The sequence below is a fragment of the Phoenix dactylifera genome, chromosome 3 (assembly GCF_051530095.1).
Source record: "Phoenix dactylifera cultivar Ajwa chromosome 3, Ajwa_hap1_PhDact_Kaust_v1.1, whole genome shotgun sequence".
Classification (NCBI taxonomy): domain Eukaryota; kingdom Viridiplantae; phylum Streptophyta; class Magnoliopsida; order Arecales; family Arecaceae; genus Phoenix; species Phoenix dactylifera.
Genome location: NC_143192.1, coordinates 45752722 through 45767196, shown reverse-complemented (window position 1 = coordinate 45767196; position 14475 = coordinate 45752722). Strand labels below are relative to the sequence as shown.

The 14475-nt window shown below is 40.2% G+C and overlaps 2 protein-coding genes across 4 annotated transcripts; one reads left to right on the top strand and one right to left on the bottom strand.

Moving 5' to 3' along the window:
- The first annotated feature begins 4293 nt into the window (after positions 1–4293).
- LOC103705159 (protein RGF1 INDUCIBLE TRANSCRIPTION FACTOR 1-like) lies at positions 4294–6035 on the top strand. 3 transcript variants are annotated; one of them, XM_088719387.2, is made up of 5 exons: positions 4294–4525; positions 4656–4854; positions 4972–5046; positions 5263–5403; positions 5547–6035. In XM_088719387.2, the coding sequence occupies exons 2-5, from the start codon at positions 4657–4659 to the stop codon at positions 5853–5855; spliced, it is 723 nt and encodes a 240-aa protein (XP_088575513.2). In that variant the 5' UTR covers positions 4294–4525; position 4656; the 3' UTR covers positions 5856–6035. The 3 variants fall into 3 exon arrangements, with proteins under 3 accessions (XP_088575513.2, XP_038971376.3, XP_026659671.4); XM_039115448.3 differs by having other exon boundaries at positions 4608–4854; XM_026803870.4 differs by having other exon boundaries at positions 4295–4525; positions 4675–4854.
- Positions 6036–11429: 5394 nt separating this feature from the next.
- LOC103705160 (Exostosin family protein) lies at positions 11430–14034 on the bottom strand. The gene has a single exon (XM_008788782.6). The coding sequence runs from the start codon at positions 13912–13914 to the stop codon at positions 12475–12477; it is 1440 nt and encodes a 479-aa protein (XP_008787004.4). The 5' UTR covers positions 13915–14034; the 3' UTR covers positions 11430–12474.
- Positions 14035–14475: the final 441 nt, after the last annotated feature.

The following is a 14475-nucleotide window of genomic DNA, read 5'->3' as shown; positions in this document are numbered from 1 at the left end:
CGCTTCGCTTCCCACCTGGGCCTCGCCGCCCAGTTCCTTGATTCGCTCTCTCACCCCGAGCTGTCTCCCTCCGACTCTATTTACCATGGTAGAATATATTATTTTACTGCCGGCCCATCCCAATTTATTAAACATTTATTTCTGATATTTTGATCTGATAATATTGGTAATCAATAAAATATCTTCCAAAATTGAAAGCTAAGCCTAGGCAAGGAATTAGGTCAGGCAATGAACCTGTGGATGCCTGCAGTGGAATGCAGTCTGGGTTCCATGCACTATAATCACTCCCTGGTAAAGACACAGATAGCCTTTTATAATCATTTTATTTTCTTACCACTAATTGTTATCCTTAATGGTAGGTATCAGTATATCCCATGCTATTGCATGAGTTTCTGCGGTAGGGTAAATTTGGTAGACGTCCGAGAAGCAATGGATCAAAAACCAGATTTTCTTAGTTATGCTTTGTTTTTATATATAACACCATGCCTTTTGATAGTGTTCAAAGAAAACATAATATTATGAGTATTGTTTTCAACCCATTCAATCCTTGGACAATTTGATCTCATCAGAGCAGCTTAAGCCGCCCAACTTAATTTTCTTAAAGCCTAGATTTTTTTATTAATACATTATAAAATAGAGTTACATAATTTTTATATATAATAGTGAGGTTCCTCTATGTATAGTACGAATTGAATTTCTCGTCTAGTTGAAAAAGGATGCAATTATTTGAAACATAAATATCCAGTGAAAATAATCATTAAAAGCTAAAATTTTACAAAGGTGGATCTCAACTTTTATATCAATTTTGTCTTTATCCACTTTATCTAATTCTTCCTCAATTAAGAGATGTATCTGGAAAATCAATTTTTGCTTTGATCGCCCTATTTAGGATATGAAATTTAGTAATGATCGCTAGGTGCCTTGTACCCTTAAGAATGGTGCTATATTGTAGAGCTCAAAAAGGTATCCAATTTTTTTTAAATTAAAAACTCAAATTGGATGAGATACCGATAAGTTATAGTCATCAGAAATTCAGCATGAGAAGTTAGCTTCTGAGATAGATGATCACCCCGTCCAAGATAGAGCATTAAAGTTAGCAATTTAATTTTTAAAATCTCCAAAATGGCCCACATTAATGCTGATAATTGTTAAGTATATTTTATTTATTCAAGGAAAGAAATATTGTTTATCCAAAAAATCAAATTTAATTAAAAAAAGGAAAACATTCCTTGAAGACTCCCTTACTTTTTAATTTCTGGATTCTCTCTTTGATTTCTTTATGATAAAATAAAATATAGTAAATATGAGAAATAGATTTGGTAGATGAACGGGTCGAAAAAATAAAATCAAGTGACTGTCTAATTAGAAAGAGTTTCATTTTGATTAAAATTACAATTGTCGAAAAAAACTAAAAGTGAATTTATATATTAAATAAAAAGCTCGCACATTAACTTATTTAATATTGGATCTAGAGCAAGTGCGAGGGATATGAGGGGAGAAAAAAACACGGTGAAAGCTCCATCTTGCATTCTTGCTAGTTAAAAACAGAGCTAGAGTTTGAGTCCAACTCCTATCCCATATTCCTTATGGAGTCGAATGACGCATAAAGCAGAGGAAAAATAATTATTTTATTGGAAAGCCTTTATATGAAAATCTCTAAAGTTTGCTTTATAATAGTAAAGAGTATAAATCAGTCATAATGGAAAAGGATAACTTAGCATCAAATGATACAAATTAATATTATATGGTTGAAAATTTGATTAATGTTCAACACTTCTCACCCTACAAATTTCTATTAGAAAAATCTGGATCGTAAAGGGTTTTCTTCCCTCAAGCGTTCCTTTTAATTAGGTGAGGTAGAACCGTCTTAAAAGAAGGAATCATGAGACAAATATGAGTTAGCATGGGGAAGACATAGAAGGTATTGCATCAGAGAGAAAATGCTAGAATTTGACTGAGACGGTAAAGTAATGTTTACATATGTGTTTATAATAAGAAGAATGGTTTGAATATGTGTCTAGAACTGAAAAATGGGAGGTTAATGACTTGGATAAAGTTTGAAAGCAATGGGTTATTTCTCAGCAGAATTTAATGGTAAATATAGAATCCATGTAAATCCAGACGAGTGCTGTTATGATTGTGATTGTTGACGATTTGATGTCTTAATAATGTGCCTTGATTTTTTTTAAAAAAAGACAATCTTGCGTGTCTTCCTTGGCCATTTATAAAAGTATCGATAACATTACAAATCAGAAGGCTAGTTTTCTCATTATGAAGATTTCATGAATTTATGTTTAATCATGCGCTCACTAAAGATTCAAAATTCTCTTGACACATGCGATTATCAGTCAATCCAAATGATTGCGATGCAACAAGAATAGCTGCAAAGTAGTTTTCTAGTTATTATTTTACATTTTCTAGAAAATACACTTTGTTGCTGCTGAGAGTATTTAGCGAGGGCTTTTAATATTTAAGTTAAACACAGCTCTCAAAAAATAGAAAAAATATTGTAAGAATGATAGAGCAGCGGCGTAAGAGAAAAGATGCAAAAGCATTTCAAAAGCTTAAGAGCACTTTATCTAGAGAATCTTTGGAGTAGGTTATATATATAGCCAAGCATTGACGCCCATGGTCAAAAAAATTGGATATGCAGACCAGCCATTTTTGGTACTAGATTGTACGTACCAACATTTCACTCATCTCATCCCCACATTTTGCTCGTTTATCATTTAGTTATGAGAACTATTTGCAATCGTGACTGAGTTGTCGTTAGTCGGAGAAATTTAAAATTTGGAGAACTCTCTGCATGTCTTTAAGGTACTAGATTTTTATTGGTAAGTTAGTGGCTTCGTGCCGAGTTTGTATTGGTTAGTTTGTTACGTACCATATAGAATATAATAAAAAAATTAGAAATATACTACTTTAGTTTGCTTATTCAATAACAATTAAAACTTATAGTTTATGTACCAAAAATATTAGTGAAATATTATTAGAAACTTCGTAGTTGTATCTACTAAAAGTATGGTGCTATAATTATGAAAATGGTCGTTACACTTTTCTGACATCGACATGTGACGAAAAGACGTTGAATGTCAAAATGGTCTGGGCATGGACCACGTGTACTGCCTCCAACAGTCGATTAAATGGACCCTCGCCAACGTGGCATTAGGTTTTATGTTCCTGTCGGGATAGGGATAACACCACAAGACCCTCTTCCAAATGACATACGTGTATAAAAGAATTCTTTGCAAGCATCCGATCTATCATCCAAACTTCTCTTTCAACCAAATCATTCTCATCCAATTTTTTATGACATAAATTACAAAAATGATATTGGCACATGACATCATGTCTTAATGATGCCCCATCCAGGGATTACAGGTTTGTTTGGTCGGCAGATATTATAAAAATTAAAATAAATAGTTTCAATTCCAATTATTTGATATATATATATATTAAAAAATAAAAATATCTTAATCACCTAATATATCATAAATCAAATCAATCAGAGACCATTTCGGTCCTCGTCCAATCCATTTTAATTCCGATTTCCGTTACAACCCGGCTGCATCCTATAATTTTTGGGATTTTTTTGTGCTTGCAATATTGATTGGAGCCATGTGTGAACTCTGTTAAGCTGCACCAGAGCCGGGGTACTGGGCCTTTGTACCCATATTTAGACGCTCCAGGCCGGCTGTCGATCAATTAAGGTCCACCGTAGTAATCTCGGGCCCATGCATCGCTGCTCGCAAACCGCGTTACAGATATTTCCTCTCTGTTTATTTATCACCATAATCGAAACTTAAAAAAGAGTAACTTTGTCAGTCCCATTATTTGTTTCCGGAGCACAAAAAAAAGAACCGTTATAAATGAACAATAAACAAAGAAATAAAAGCTAAAATAAAATGGTGCACGGCAATGGGCGGTGGTGGGGGTGGGTGAGCTCCAGTACCCAAACACCGCCATCCTCTCGTATTCCACGCAAGCGGCTTCTTTTCCTTGGTTTCTTTCACCGAGATGAGAGGGAGCGGGAGTCGCCGTCTCAAGTCTTGTCACCTTGCGCCAAAGATCCGCTGCCGTCAGGGTTGTGGGCTCGGACTAAGTATTTAAATTGGATTGAGTTAATGAAGTAATCTTTATTTCTAACTTTAAGTTAGTGATAAAAATATATTAGGAGAGAAATACGGAGAGAATTGGATTTTTTTTTCTAAATTCAAATAGTATTTTTATATTAAAAGGTGGGGTTGGGGGAGCCCAGCGCTGCTCTCTCCATAAATGCTGGCTTCGCCATTCCTTCTTGCTTCTTTTTTGGCAACACCCCCCTACCTCGTCAGCGGGTGCAGGCGCCGTTTCCGTTTTCCTCTTCCTTCTCTCGCCTTTCCTCTTTTGCCTCCTCTCTACTCCTCTTTCCTCGTCTTTCGCCTGGAGTAGGTGATGGGGAGACTTACTGCTGCTTAAAACTGGGAGACTTGCGCTCTAGTTTCTTCTTCTAGTTTTACTGAGCCGAGAGAAGGAAGCGAAGATGGTGGGTTGTCTTGTTTTCTTGTTGAATCTTTTTGGATGGTGTTTCTCTTTTGTTTGCATGAGAATTTAATTGATTGCTGCAGTAGCTGGTATAGAAATTCGATCTTTTTGTTGAATTGAAAAGAGAGAAGGATGGGGCTTCTTGGGCAGGTTGGTTTCACGAACGGGATGCCGAACTGGCTGGAAGCCTTGCTGGGAGAGAGATTCTTCAATCCATGCACGATCCACGAGACGGCCAAGAAGAACGAGAAGAACATCTTCTGCCTCGACTGCTGCTCAAGCTTCTGCCCCCAGTGCCTCCCTCTTCACCGCCTTCACCGCCTCCTCCAGGTTTTCTTTAATCCAATTTTCTTGGAAAAAAAATTAGATTTTGAAGCAGAAAAGGATACAGAGGCACGATTCTTCTCTTTTCTATATCGTTTTTTTTCGATTTTTTTTTTGTGGTAGATTCGGAGATATGTGTACCACGATGTTGTTCGAGTCGACGATCTGGAGAAGTTGATCGACGGTTCTTCCGTTCAAGTAAGTGAACAGGATTTGCTCTTTTCTTTTTTTTAAAAAAAAAAGAAGAAAAAGAGAGAAGTTTGGAATTACCTTACGCAAGTGGACGAGAATTATTACTTTTTAAAAGAACGAATTGTTGGAGTCATATGAACCTCTTTGGATTAATTTACTGGATCGTACTGTTGGATTAAATGGGTTATTTTTGTGCTGAATCGCTCGTGGAATTGGTGGCAGTCGTACACGACGAACGGCGCAAAGGTGGTGTTCTTGAACCAGCGGGCGCAGAGCCGGCCTTTTCGCGGCTCCGGCAACGCCTGCCTCTCCTGCGACCGCCCCCTCCAGGACCCTTACCTCTACTGCTCCCTCTCCTGCAAGGTATTCGATCGAATCCGATTCCATTTTGCGAACAATCTAGAGCCATGCAATGCCTTCAATTATTCTTAACGATTCTTGAAAGGTTAGAACCGAAAATTCTCGCTTCCTTCTGATGATTGCCATTCTTGTTGGTCTGAGAGCAGGTGAAGCTGTTGTTGAGGAGCGAGGGAGGGCTGGCGAGGGAGCTCCGGGAGTGCGAATTCCTGCCGCTGCCGAGCTCGTGCGAGCTGGACGAGGGCCAGCTCACGCCCGACTCCATCCTGGAGTCCGCGTCCGCCACCTCCTCCGGCTCCTCCGCCGGGGGCGGCAGCGGAGCGGGGGCCCGGGCCACCCGGAGCACCGCCGGGACTGAGTCCCTCTCCCAGGGGCGGCGGAGCGCCGCGGGCCGCCCGTCCTGTCCGGAGGTGGCGAACCGGAGGAAAGGTGTCCCGACCCGGTCGCCGCTGTTCTGAACCGGAGGTGGGCCCGGTTCCGTGAGGTTCGCTTCGGATGCAACAATTTGGGGACTAAATTTTGGGATATCTTGAGATTTAAAAAGGGAAAAGAATATCTTCCCAATTTTGTAAAGGAGCTTACTCCCCATAATCTTCTCATCTGCAATTTGAAAAAAAAAAGAAGAAAAATTATGCGTATGATGTTCTACCTCCAATCCAGTTCAATTTTTTTTGAAAAAAAAAAAAACTGTCTCTCGTAACAATTTAGTTCAAAAATTCAAACTTTTTATGAAGCGTCTTTCTTTCTATCTCCATTACTCAATCTCTATAATGGGAATTTTTGTTAAGAGAGAGTTGTTTGGGTTGCTCCGGTTTCTTGGAAGAGGAAATGGTGGTCAAAAGGAAAACAGACAAAAATCTAGGGAGGAAAGAAGGTAAAAGAAAAAAAAATTGAGGAAAAGAAGATGTCCGCTTTTTTTTTTCAGCACCTGTTGTGAATGATGTGTACATAACCATACTTTTTTTGTGTGCATGGATTCACGAGCTGGTAGATTTTTATTTTTTGGGAGAAAAGTGGAATACGATCTGTCTCTTGGAAGGGGGAACATGATCTTATGTATTTTAATCAGAAAATATTAGATGTAGTATTTTAATCTGGTTAAGGGTTGCGATTAAAGTAGCAAACAAAATGATGAAAGAACAAGCCACCCTGCTATGCTTGATAGCCTGCTTCTCATATATATATATATATATATATATATATATATATATATATATATATATATATATATATATATATATATATATATATATATATATATATATATATATATGCGTGCGTGCTTGCGTCTATATATATCTGTGCGTGCGTGCTTGCGTCTATATATATCTGTGTGTGTGTGTATATATATATATATATATGTGTGTGTGTATATATATATATATGTGTGTGTGTATATATATATATATGTATGTATATATGTATGTATGTATATATATGTATGTGTATGTATATATGGTGTATATATGTATGTATATGTATGTGTATATGTATGTGTATATATGTATGTATATATATGTATGTGTATATATGTATATGTATGTATGTATGTATGTATGTATGTATTATTCGCTCATGCCTTGCATGTGTAAGATTTGAGGCACCGAGATGATTGAGGAGTGGGATTTGAAAGCTATGATTTTTTTAAGTAGAAGTTCAAGTTTAGTTTTATTTTTAAAGAAAGGAAGATGACGATTAATTGCAAATCATATCTCCGTGCCTATGTGATAATTGTGAATAGAAAATCATCGGCAAAATTAAGAGTTTTGATATCATTAGACATTATTTCTTAAATTTTTGAATGTGTATGAGAAACTGTTAAGAGTATGGGCGGATGCTGCTAGCTAGAAGAAACTCTGTAGATTTTTTTGTGCTTGACAAAATAAAATTTTGGATGAAAAAGAAAGATAATGAATTTTTGTCCAAGGAATTGTTGTTACTTCTAATACATAAGCTATTGTCAAATTATTATTTGAAATACAATTTTTAAATAAAGTTATAATGTATGTGTATTTATGTGTGTGTGTATATATGCATATGTACATAGAAAAAAAACAACAGCATGATATGGAGGTAAAGCATGTTAGATGCCAAGAGCAAGAGCATATTAAAGATTAAACAGAAAAAAAAGTCTTGGATCTCTATGATATCATATTCTATGGTAGTGTAAACTATTTGATGAAAAAATGATTGGCACCTTTCAAGCAAGAACCTAGATATTTTTATTGGTTGTATCTTCATCTCAGCTCCATATCAAACCACATATTAAGGATTCATAATTTTAAAAATTTTGAATTCTAAATTTAAAATTTAAAATTTTTAGAATTATGGATTCTCGATGTGGGGCTGAGATGAAGATACTGCCAATATGTATAGACTGCAAGCCAATTAATTTTGATATATAGAAAGGTTTAGTATCATTTTGACTATACATTTTTTTTTATACAACATATTTTTGTCTTTGAATACTTTTAATGGTGTTAAACCATTACCAATTACGTGGATCCTCAATGTGGATGCTCGATTATTAATTACCAATATACAAGGACTAGATATTCTCTCCTTTCGAGAGAAGAATATTCCATCTCTCTCTTTGTGTGTGTGTGTGTATACGTAATTTCTCAACTAAAATATTCAAATTATTTTATATTTTGTTGCATCAACATTATTTCATATCAAATTGTAGGTACGGTGAGCTTCACATTTTTCTTAAGCACGGTGAGCTCCATTCAGCTTCTAAATGACAGCATTTTACCCACGCTGCCTTCCTGCTTACCCCCCCGGAAATTAGGACCCTTTTCGGTCTGTCTTCGTACTGAAACATACCGCTAACATCCATTGTTCGTGCATCATGCAACATGGGGTGACTGGGTGGGATTGACATGTATGTCCCCCCCTTACCCAATCATCCATTGTGAAATAGCATAGAAAATTAGGTGATTGCAAAGAGAATTATGGAAAAAAAGAATATGTGAGAAAAAATATATTGTGAAGAACTTTTTCTACCTTCCTTATCAGATAGTTATCATGTATATTTATAGTTGAAAATGTACAAGAGATTACAACTAAGATGATACAAAAATAGAAAGAAATAATAAATAGATCTTGAGGATCAATCTCAAATTCATGCTATTTGAAATTCAAAAATTAAAATTTCTAGAATTATCGATCCTTGATATATGGCTCAATATAGGGTTGAGATGAAGATACTGGTAATACCCCCCTCCTCGATAAGCTAAGGTGGCTACCACTAAGAGCTTGGAATGCAACTGTTGAAAGCATTGGGGAACAAGACCTTTAGTGAATATATCAGCGAGTTAGTCGTTGCAGAAGATAAATTGGACATGAAGCTGACGACAAGCTACTCGCTCTTGAACAAAATGAAAATAAATTTCAATATATTTGGCCCAAGCATGAAACACGAGATTGGCAATCAGAGATATGGCAAATAAATTATCACACCAAAGTTTAGGAGCTTAAGAAAGTAATATACCCAATTCCTGTAGTAAAGATGGAATCCAAATTAATTCAGCAGTAGCATTGGTAAGCCTTTTGTAATCAAATTCGATACTTGAACGTGCCATAGTGCGTTGCTTTTAGCACTACAGGAAAAATATTGAAGTCACTTATAGAATGCCGGTCATCAGGATCAATGGGCCAATTGGCGACAGAATAGGCATGAAGAGAAGAAAATGGGCTTTTGGTTAAATAAATATCATAGTCAATAGTATGTTTCAAGTAGCGAAGAATAAGCTTGACTACAAGCCTATGGAAACGGGCCTATTCATGAACCGACATATTTAGTTGATTGCAAATGCAATGTCAAGACGTATAAGAGTAAGATACTAAAGCACACCCACCACATTCCGATATTGAGTTGGATCAAAAAGTAACAAACCATCAGACTGAGGAAGTTGAGACCTAGTAGATATAGGTGTCAAGTCAGGCTTAAAACTATTCATGTTTGTACTGAGAAGAAGATCAGAAATATACTTTGATTGAGTCAAATGAAGTCCAGAAGTAATAGTCTTAATCTCATAGACCAAAAAGTAGTAAAAAAGGCTTAGATCCTTTATGGCGAATTCAGTTTATAAAAAAGCAATAAGGTCATCCAATGGAATAGTAAGAGTACCGATAAGAATAATATCATTAACATAAACAAGAAAAAAATGCTACATATTCTTTGGTGCACTTAATAAAAAGTGAGACATCAGCTTTAGATCCATGAAAGCTAAGAGAACGTAAGTGAGAGCTCAACTGCTGAAACCAAGCACGTGGCGCCTTAAGACCATAAAGAGAACATTGTAGCTTGCAAACATAAATGGGATAGTCTAGGTTAGTGAAATCAGGAGGTTGTTTCATATAAATATTTTTGGTGAGATGCCCATAGAGAAATGCGTTTTTGACATTCAATTGCCAAATGGGTCAATCTTCGGAAACTACAAAAGGAAAAACAGTGAGAATTGTGACAAGCTTAATAACTAGGTTGAACATCCTATCATAATCAACACCCTCTTATTGATTAAAGTCTTTAGCAACCAGGTGGGCTTTATAGCGCTCGATAGAGCAATTAGATCATCTTTTGATTTTGAATACCCATTTGCAATTACTAACATGCTGCGAAGGAGAGGATGCAACTAAAAGCCAGGTACTGTTAGAAAGCAAGGCATTGCACTCATCAATCAACGCTTTGTGCCGTTGAGGATCACGTTGAGTTTAAGTGAAGCAGGTAGACTTGGAGGGATAGTGGAAGCCACATATGCCAAAAGGATATTTTGTGCTAAAGTGACGTAGCTTGAGCGTGCCATTTTTGGAGTGGGTGACCATGTGATGACCACCAATGTAAGAAGAAGACGTCATCGGTTCAGGAGAAATACGTTCAAAAGTGGCTATAGAATGTTGGTCACATATCGTGGCTAGATCATTGTTATGTGTTTGTAAAGAACTGTGCTGAGTTTGAGGACATGGGGCTAAAGATGCGGGTGGATCAATGTAGGTTAATATTAATGAATCATTGGGCTAGGGTGTAAGTCATGCTAAAAAAGAGGCATTATGAGGGCTACTGGTTGACTTGGAAGTGTCACTAGAAAAGTTATGTGCATAAGAAAACACCGTCTCATCAAAGATAATATTACGAGATGTGAAAATGAGCCCAGAAGAAGGATGATGGCACCGGTACTAATGGCAACCTGTAGGATAATCCGACCACATGAACCATCATTGTATCAGATATGTTGTTGAGGAGCCACGCTAGAACGATTTGATCATGGAGAAGCCATGACTCATAAGCCGGATTAGAGATTGGCTTCTTTATTATTCCATCATTTGAAGTTAAGACAATCGTTGGAGGTGGAGACGAGGTCATGCCATCTATAAGAACCCATAGTCGGTTGGTTGTTAAGAGAGGTTGGATACGTGCCTTCTAGGTAATCAAATTATCTCTGTTAAGTTGAACAGCAACTAAAGGTAGAGTGGTAGGAGTAGGTATGGAGTTGGAGGAGGATGCCATGGAGGTAACAAATGTTGAAGGCTCTGATACCATGTATAAAAATAAGCATATATGGGAAAGAAAATATTGTGAAGAACTTTTTTTTATCTCCCTTATGAGGTAGTCATCATGTATATTTATAGTTGAGAATATACAACAACTAAGATGATACAAAAATAGAAAGAAATAATTAATGGATCTTTAAGATCAATTCTAATTTATGCTATTTGAAATTCAGAATTTAGAATTCAAAATTTTTAAAATCATGGATCCTTAATATGTGGCTAAGATGAAGATACTAATAATAATACACACACACACACACACACATATATGTCATGATCAATAAGGTGGATTCTCAATTTTAATCATTTTTTAGATGTTTTAGCATAATGGCACGATAAAAATTGTCTATTTTTGTACCAACTTAAGTGATATATTGGATACCTCATAAATTAGTGACTTTAATTTCTGTACAATATTATCAATACATATTAGAATCAATGGTGTGAATTTTTGATTTGGTTATTTGATTATTGATTTTGGACATGGTAGGATAGACACTCCTAGTGGATTGTAGATTTGCAGCCTATCCGATATATATTTATATATTATATGTTTATATTTAATCGAAGAAGTTAGAAATATATTTCAATCATGACACCAATAGTTATTAATAGTTCCTCGTAAAAAATGTATAATCAAGGCTATATTGATTGTTGACCTATGCTTTGCAACCATTTGGCTAAACAAGTTTGCTAGATTTGCTTGTCAATGAAAAGATCAAGAATTAAATATAAGCTATTGTTGAGGAAAGAAAATGCTACAAAGATACATTTTGTTTGCACTATATTTTCTGTCGATCAAAAGCTCAGGAAAAGTCCCATCTTCTATATCTTCCTTTATCTTGTATGGAAAAGCACTGCAAAAGAAGCACAAGTATGATCATCAGGACATAATATTTTTTTGATAAATAAAATAAAAATTTCCTTCGAATCCAATGAGATTGGCACGCAATCACTAAGGATCTGGAATAACTGAGTAAGTTCCAATTGCATACTAAGTAGAATGCTGCATGTGCTATGTCCTTGAGTTCTTTGTTTGAAATCCGTTGCACGGAGGATTTTGTAGGTTTGGCCATCGGTGCAGTTAAAGTTATTTAAACTCATGTAGTTGGGTTCTACTTGTCCGGCCAATAAAATCAGAAAACAAAATACTACATAAAGACTCTGACACCGGCCTGTGATCTGCCCAAGTAAAGCCTCTTGAGTGGTGAGCTGTATAGGAAGCAATTCAATCTGCGGCACAGAGGCCATCCAATCTGCCGCACCTTTCAGGCCATTTTCACGGGACATTTTATTAGCTTGTTAGTAGTTGAAATACTTGCTTAGGTTCACCATAATCAGCATTCCAGATACATTTATTAGATTGGTTACGAATTATTCTGAAACCTGCTTACTATAAGAGATCAAGTATCCATAGCTTTTTCTCGTATAACAAGAAAGGTAATAATAGTTCACTTCATTTCTAATTCAGTTTGTTTGCTTAATTGATATAACGAACAAGGACAAAATCTGTGACCGTACATCCTAAGACAGGTGGTGGTGGTGGTGGTGGTCATCGCCGTCGTCATCGTAGATGAGAAGATCCGGATCGCCATCCTCGAGCGCCCGCACCCGGTGGCGGACCGTCCTTAGCACCCCGTCGATGGCCAGATCCACGGCGTCCTTCCTCGCCCGCAGCCCCGCCGAGCTGCCGTGCCGCCGGTACATCACCCTGGGCGCCAGCTCCAGTACACGCTCCCGCATCCGCCGCACCTCCGCCGGCGGTATCGACTCCAGCACGTCGCCGATCCGGACCCCGCCGAACACCACCTCTTCCTTCGGGATGAACACCGAGAACTCCTCGAACCGGTCCTTGGGCAGGTGCCACCCGTACTGCGCCCGCGCCCCGATCTCCTCGAAGAACACCGGGATGCACCCCGCCAGGATCCCGTCGAAGGTCGACCGCCGGGTCGGCGTGTCGCCGGGCGGCTGGAGGCAGAAGCTGGACCGGAGCATCGGCCGCATGAACCGGATCGGGTCGTGGGCGCAGGACCCATCGGAGCAGTCCACCACCTCGCAGAGGTCGGTCCGGTTCTCGCACTCGGCCCGGATGCTCCCCCGGATGTTGGGGGCGCCCCCGCCGCCACCGCCGGCGAAGAGCATGAGGGTGGTGCGGCGGGCGCGGCGGGCGCGGGCGAGCCAGGCGTCGAGGCGGGCGAGGGTGGCCGGGTGGAAGGAGGTGGGATGGGGTACGGCGCGCTCCTGCCAGGGCCAGGGGCGGGCCTCGAGGGCGAGCACCGTGACGTTGAGGAAGTCGGGGAGGTGGAGGAAGGAGGTGCCCCACAGCGGGGGGTCGGCGTCGGGTTCCTGGGAGTAGTCCCAGGCGGGGCGGGCGAGGACGAGGAAGTGGTCGTGGCCGCCGCGGCGTGCCGAGACGGCGGGGCTGTCGCGGCGAAGCAAGTCGGCGAGGTCGCGGCCGTGGAGGGCGCTGGAGTTGAAGAGCGCCGGGTTGTAGAGGAAGGGGAGGGAGTCGAGGGAGGCGTAATAGGGGAGGAAGACGGCATCGGCGCGGGCGGGGTCGGGGGTGAGGCACGGGTACTCGAGGAGGCGGCGGTGGAAGAAGGGCTCGAGCATGTGGGGGTCGGTGCGGTACCAGCTCCGGGAGCGGTTGTGGGTGCGGGGGCCGAGGCCGTGGTTGGCGAGATAGGGGCAGAAGTCGCCGTCGTCGTAGAGGGGGAAGGCGTTGCAGGATCGGAGGAGGTCGGTGTTGAACCGCGGCGGGAGGTCGCGGATGTGGATCCACCGCCCCTCGCACTCCGCCCGCCGCCGCTGCCGCTGCGCTTCTGCTCCCTCTTCTCCTGCAAGGACTTCCTCCCCCTTTTCTAATAACGGAAGGCCGCCGCCGGTTTTGGGGGAGAATCGGGATTTGGCTTGGTAAGGGACGAGGAGGAGAATAGAGAGGACGAGAAGGGTGGGGCGAGCCATGGATGCGAACGGGACAGAGGGGAAGGGAGGAAAGCAGAATCTTGTTATTTCTTTTCGGCCGCCGTTCCTAAAATTGGAAGTGGACGATTTAGGATCTCTCTTCTCCGGTTCTTGTTTCGATCAATTGATTTATTTACTAACCTGTTTCCCTTTCCGTTTACAGTTTTGTAGGAAGAAGGCATAAGAGGTGGGAAGGGAACGGTTGATGGGGGCGGGTTGGGGTGGTTTATTTTGGGAACGGGTTTAGACTGTGGAGGGTGGACTGGCCCAGAGGAATTGGGTTGGTTCGTGGAGTGCGGCGAGGGGAAGTTGGGTTTGCACGAACTCCGCCGGTTGCGGTGGGGTTTGGGCGAGTGGCGTAGCGAGAAAGGTGAGCGGCCAATCTCCCACACATCACATGCTTGGCTTTGGTTGCTCTCCAACCGGAATTTGGGCGGGTACGGAGCGAACCAGTTACCCGATTTGGGAGCACCAAGGAGAAGAACCCTTTATTCGGAACTAGTGGGTGGGCCTCCTCAGTCAACTGAAAGGGCTGAGGATATTGGTGGTTCCCCACGTTGG